The sequence below is a fragment of the Furipterus horrens genome, unplaced genomic scaffold, assembly GCF_987537825.1.
Source record: "Furipterus horrens unplaced genomic scaffold, mFurHor1.1.pri manual_scaffold_9, whole genome shotgun sequence".
Classification (NCBI taxonomy): domain Eukaryota; kingdom Metazoa; phylum Chordata; class Mammalia; order Chiroptera; family Furipteridae; genus Furipterus; species Furipterus horrens.
Window position 1 is genome coordinate 9137844 of NW_028327179.1, and position 6781 is coordinate 9144624.

The window sequence follows — 6781 nt, forward strand, 5'->3', positions numbered from 1 at the left end:
CTCTCGCTGGTAGAAGTTTTAACTGGCAGGTTTAGTTGGCTTTGTTTAATAACGGACTTAAAAATGCATTTAATAAATGCGGTTTAGTGAATAAAAACAAGGTATTTCTGGAGAGGACCGTGGTGCTGTTCTGTGTGAAGGCTAAAATAGAAGACTCGATGTTGCAGCATTTTGTGAGCGGCATAAACCACAATATAATTTATTGCCTTGTAATAGTACAATTCAGTCTAGCTTCACTCTGAAGTAAATGTGAAAAAGCAATCCAAATGTTGCCCTCAAATTATTTCCAGATTGTCTGTTTAGTCTAAGTAATCCTTGCGTGTAAATGCAGATGCAGATATAGGTGTATGTATACACAAAACATTTAGACATCAATGCTTAAATCATATTTTAAGCCCTCCAAGGCTTCAGGAAGTATAAGGTTGCTCTGTGTTTTGCCTTATCGTTTAAATGCCTTTATTCAAGTCCCACAGGCCATTCTCCAAAGTGGGAGGCTGGCCAGAGCCATAAAACTCTTTCAAACCAACGGAGATTACAGAGTTAAACCTCCAGGGATTAACCCTGGGGTGGCTCACAGCGCCCCTGCCGCCTGAAGCATTTGTCTAAGCGCTTAAAAAAGGGAAGGGGATGTGGGGGGAGAGGGGCAATAGGAAAGTTGTCCAGAATCTCGGCCAGGAAGTATCCTACTGCTGGGAAAAAACTCTCGTCTTGAGTTCTTTGCTGCCTGATCCTGCCCAGGTCTATATTCTGTTGACTTACCTTTTGCCCTTGGTGGGGGGGGGGGGGCGACCAGAAATAATGCCTGTCATCTTCCAATCTGATCTCTTAAATTACCAGGGGGTTGTGAAAAGGGGAGTCCATCAAACCGCCATTTGCCAAGACACAGGTACCAACTGAATGACCCAAAACTAACTACATTTAAATCTTAATTCGGACTTTTAGCTTTAATTGCCTTGCCACTGTGTCAAATTGTAATCAAATTCTCAGTGGGTCATTTTTATAAATGAAATATGTATATCTACCCAGTGAAAGCAAGACAGGGGCAGAGAGGGACAGACAGACACTGGGCACTTGAATAAAAAAACTACTATAAAATGTCATGGCCCCGGAAGCAAAGACCATATTTGTTAAATTAATATCAAACTGAGTTATAGATGTAAAGTCTGATGTGCAGTCATTGCTGTAAAATGAGAAAACGTAGAAATGGTGATGATACACTCCCTGTACTCTGAGCATTTGTCTATAATTCAGAACGTGTTTCTGTTTGGAGTATTGGTGCTAACATGCTTTCTTAACAGAGAGGAGAACAGCAGTGTGGTGTATGTAATGAATGCATATTAACAGCACAGGCATTTGCATATCTGGAACTATCGTAGAAAATGCATAACAAAATTTCTTTTGAAAGATTATTGTAGAAACACACTGCATCCTTGCTAAATCTTGACATAACAACTTTTTGTTTTCCTCCTTTTCGGGGCGGGGGGGACTCTAAGATATTCAAAAATACATTAATACTCAGAAAACCTGAGCACAGAGTCTATCTGCACCACCCCCATCCCCACCACACTACCACCAGCACCAAAGTATTTTATTTCATGTTCAGAGGCAGAAATAGGACAGCCCCAAATGTTTTCATCAAAAACTGTTTCTCATTCGCACATTGCGAAGATAAAGTACGAAATCTGTGCTTGCGATGAGCTATGTTGCTGATCATTTTCTACTGACATGTCATGTTCTCTATGTCTTGGATTTTTATTTTCCTGTTCTTGATGCCTGTCGTACAGCGTGGCTTCTGGAGACTTTGCAAGTTCAGGATATGATGCCCTATGCAACATTCATGACAGCGCTGGCTGCTTCGTGGTTTGTGACTCTGCTACTTCTGCTCCTTCGCATTTAAAAATTAAACCACATGTGAGAACAAACAAAATTCTGCATCTGGTCTTTCTATAGAAATTTTCTGTGCTGTCAGAAAATTTAAACGTACGTATAGTTTTTAAATCAAAAGCTATATGAAATGTACTCCGTGCCCCCATTACCAGTGATATTTCCTTAAGCAGCACATTTTGAAATGCCCTGGTATGTCCAATTTTAAAAAAACATGAGCTAGGCCAACTTACCTATTTTAAGTTATAAATTTATGGCCTTACTTTCAGAATAAAATTATCCTCCTTTATGTAGCATGATTCTCCTTTACGCCAGTTGCTGCATATTTTCTAGAACTGCCCGGACAAAGTCAAGTAACTGTGAGGGGGACAGAAATGAGTGGGGTATGAGGAATGGAACCAAATTTAGTCTGAGGGCCCCAATGCCAATTTGGAACCAAAGTGCATGAAAGTGGCAGAACTCTAAACCTTTCAAAACTGGGATTTCTAAGGGCAATGCTAACACAGACCCAGCAGTCCCAGCTCTGCCAGGGATTACTTTAATACCAAAAGCATACTGTCCCACTTTACAGAAAGAGATTACTCCGTTGTCAAACAACAAAGGTGGCGTTGGTCTATTTTCAAACTTTTATTTTTTAAAAGTACCCATTTTACTTTACTGACACGCCAGCCTAAAATAAAATGTCCTTTTCAGGTGCGTTCGGGAGGGGATAGAGAAAAAGAGAGGAAGGTGGAGTTTGCTTCTGGTTTCATTTTATTTATAAAGCTTTTCCTAGCTTTGCTTAACTGTTTCTACTCTGCCTTTGTTAAGAAACCAAAAGGGGGACATGGGAAAACAAATAAGTATGAAATGAATGTGACAGGGAAAAACAACTGGACACTAGTATAAGAAGGACAGGATATTTAAATTGGTGCTGGTCTAGAGGGAGAAAAGTGTGAGGAAATTTGTAGAAGGAAGAAAAAAATGTAGAGGCTTAAAAAAAAAAAAAAACAGGAAAGCTACTCTTTGATTAAAATACTGAGCAGAATGCCAGGGAAGGAAAGACAAAAACCTAAGTGATAATTTGTATCTTTATTGTGTCTGAAATGAAATGAGAAGGAACAAGCAAGTTAACACTGGAAAGAGACAGGAGACAATGAAAAGCGAAGTCCTGACTTCAGGTAAAGAACCAAAGAAGGTAGTTTGAGATCGCTCACAGGGGACTTGAAATTCTCTCTGCATTTTGTACATAGACATAAAGAATCTCTCTGAAAAGTTGTTGAAACATACCAGCAAGTATAGAAAGGGGAGCACTTGAGGATGCCTTTCACAGACCCCAGATGGAGAAACTGTTCTTCTATTCCAAATTCCTAAGAAGCACAGAAGTCCTACATGTTAGTAAGGGAACACACAGACACACACCAGGAAGTGACATGTCATGAAACAAAACAAGGAAATAAGGAGACCTCTCTTGATCCCTGTTTGCTTACACAAATCTTAGTTTGGTTCAGCATCTCAAGACCATTTTCCTGATTTCAGCTCCTTTTCATGGCTTTCTTTCCCTGGGTACCCAGGTGCACAAATGGGATGGTGATCTTCACAAAACATCAACAACAATGACAAAAAAAAAACCCTCTCGCTCACACAAAAGCCCACCTTGTAAATGAATGGAATATTAATGACTACCTAACAGTTGCACCGTTGGCAGGGCAAAACCGAACACTCACACAGCTCTCCCTACAGATTGCCCGAGAAGCCAGAGCAGCGCGAGGAGAAACGCACCTACTGTATGTAAGACGCTGGTGCAGATTTTTCCCCTATCAGTCTAACCTTCTGTGTTGATGCATGAATGCTGGTACCCACTTACAGGGATGCCAGATGATCAGTGCAGAATGAAGGTCCCAAGAGAGAGGATCACATGGTTCTCCCTGCCCTGTGACGTCACTAGCAGATGGCATGGGTACCAGCTCTGGCAGTTGGCATCAATGTCACTTTTTAGAGATCAATGAGATAGTGCAGATACACACAGATCTAGAGACTCCAGGAGACGATGCGACACTCAGCCTGAAAAGATTTGGAAGATCCAAAATGAAAACTGATTATTGAATGAAATTAAAACCTAAGGTAATATAAATAAAGATATACTTCAATTGATGCTGGCTTTGCATGCAAGTATTTAAAGATACAGTGTCACTGTCTTATAGTATTCTTATGCTCTTTGCCATCTATAACTTCTTATTATATTTCATTCTTATGATGCAATTATCACATACTTTCACTGCTACTATGTAACACTGCAAGTATGTGGACATTACTAAGAGTTTGTGTGTGGGGTGTGTGTGTATGTGTGTGTGTGTGTGTGTGTAGATTGCTAAATTGAAAAGTCTCTGTTTTAACATGCTTATTTGTTTGAGGACTTAAGATGAAAATACTTGCTGCTTCACCAAATGAAAGCCAAAATTGCCTTTGAAACACAAATTCTTTTCCCCTTTCATTCGGGATTCTGAACACACGTGCACAATTGCAGTCAGAATCCTTGGACCGTTCCTGTCAGATATTAGCTAGAGGGAGACTTCTGTGGCTCGTACGTAGAACAAAAACACTACGAGAGTGTGTTTTGTCCAGGATAATTTGAACAGCAGTAAACAGACAATTACGTGTAGAAACAAATGGAAATGTAAAAGCAATTTCAACATTTTCTTTGATTTGAAAGAATGCCAGTGATTTTTATTTTTTAAATTTATTTATGGAGTTTATTCCAAATTAGCTTAATCCTCCCCCACCCCCTTTTTTGTGTGAAGGCTGGGAAACCGTGCTCTTTTACATTTTTCTTTACTGACCAGAAGGAAATCAGTTTTAAAATGGGCTCTGATTAATTTTTTTAATTGTATGTTTGCAACAGCCCCTTATCTAAGTCCACAGTTACATAATGCAGCAAATAAAGTTAAGCTTTTTAGAACACCCACACATTTGTCAGCTAATGGAGAGATAGCACTTTTTATTTTAAAAAACTGGTGTCTCCTCTCATTTTCTACCAGGGGAATTAGAACTAATGAAATTCTGTATTGCTATATCATGTTTTGCATTTGCTAAAATTCCACGGTCTTTTTTGTGTATTTAAAAACCAGTAAAAAATTCAAAGAGAAATGGAGATGGTGGTGGTGTTAGTATACATGACTTGTTTTATTTTCTTTTGATAATCTGCCTGTATAAATTAATCTATTGCATGTGTCAATGTTTGTTATAATTACTAGTTTGCCCAAACTCAAAAATTATATTTAATGTAAAAAAAATTAGTCCCAGAATCAGTCCTTTTCACGCTTTTGTATTTTTATAATTAAGTCATTCAATATGTTTGAAGTGTATAAACTTTAAAAATGAAAACACTTTAAATATTGGCATTTTTCAGGTAATTTAAGATTAGAGAACCATGTTAACACTACCGTTTGATGAGTCTGTTGTAATGCCAGAATCCCAGATGTGCAGAAAGTTTTCTAGAGAATGCGAGGACCAGAAGCAAATTAAGAAACCAGAAAGCTTTTCCAAACAGATTGTCCTTCGAGGAAAAAGCATCAAAAGAGCCCCAGGAGAGGAAACTGAGAAAGAGGAAGAGGAGGAAGACAGGGAAGAGGAAGATGAAAACGGTTTGCCCAGAAGGAGGGGTCTTAGGAAAAAAAAGACAACCAAACTGCGACTCGAGAGGGTCAAGTTCAGGAGACAGGAAGCTAACGCGCGTGAGAGGAACCGGATGCATGGCCTCAACGACGCTCTGGACAATTTAAGGAAAGTGGTCCCCTGTTATTCTAAAACCCAAAAACTGTCCAAAATAGAAACTTTGCGACTGGCCAAAAACTACATCTGGGCACTTTCGGAAATTCTAAGAATCGGCAAGAGACCCGATCTGCTCACGTTCGTCCAAAACTTATGCAAAGGTCTTTCCCAGCCGACTACAAACTTGGTGGCAGGCTGTTTGCAGCTCAACGCCAGGAGCTTCCTCATGGGGCAGGGTGGGGAGGCTGCGCACCACACCAGGTCACCCTACTCCACTTTCTACCCCCCCTACCACAGCCCTGAGCTCACCACCCCCCCAGGGCACGGAACTCTTGATAACTCCAAGTCCATGAAACCTTATAATTATTGCAGTGCGTATGAATCCTTCTATGAAAGCACTTCCCCTGAGTGTGCCAGCCCTCAGTTTGAAGGTCCCTTAAGTCCTCCCCCAATTAACTATAATGGGATATTTTCTCTGAAGCAAGAAGAAACCTTGGACTATGGCAAAAATTACAATTACGGCATGCATTACTGTGCAGTGCCACCCAGGGGTCCCCTTGGGCAGGGTGCCATGTTCAGGTTGCCCACCGACAGCCACTTCCCTTACGACTTACATCTGCGCAGCCAATCTCTCACCATGCAAGATGAATTAAATGCAGTTTTTCATAATTAATGAGGAAAATGAAAATAAACAGTGGTCATTCACCTCCCCCCATCTAATTAAGACAAAGCAGATGCTCGTGGGCTGAGTAATTGGCACAACTCTGTCTAAGGTGTTTACTAGTTTTTGAAGTGGGTTTCAACTATTGTGAGAATTTTCTATGTAAGAATAAATCTCTTTTCTTATGAGAACTTCTTTTCCTTTCCTTTTGTCTGTAAAGCACTGTGATTCTGTTTCTACTGGAAGGAATTTTTTTTTCTTTAAAATTCACAATTTATTTGAAGGAGGTGTCTCAGAATATACTATTGAATAAAGACATGCACACAGCATAACTCAATGTCTATTTCAGTTGTACAGTAGTTATAAAAATGCATGCTATTAAAATAAGATGAATAAAATGATGTGTTTATAATGATTAGGAATTATATCTTATGTATCTCTGAAAAACTGGAAATTTAATATATCGAAAATAACACCAAGCTGACA

General features: G+C 39.6%; 1 protein-coding gene across 1 annotated transcript; it reads left to right on the forward strand.

The window, feature by feature from the left end:
* Nucleotides 1-3811: 3811 nt before the first annotated feature.
* On the forward strand, nt 3812-6486 carry NEUROD6 (neuronal differentiation 6). The gene is made up of 2 exons (XM_090287789.1): nt 3812-3987; nt 5273-6486. The coding sequence occupies exon 2, from the start codon at nt 5294-5296 to the stop codon at nt 6305-6307; it is 1014 nt and encodes a 337-aa protein (XP_090143915.1). The 5' UTR covers nt 3812-3987; nt 5273-5293; the 3' UTR covers nt 6308-6486.
* The last annotated feature ends 295 nt before the right edge of the window (nt 6487-6781 follow it).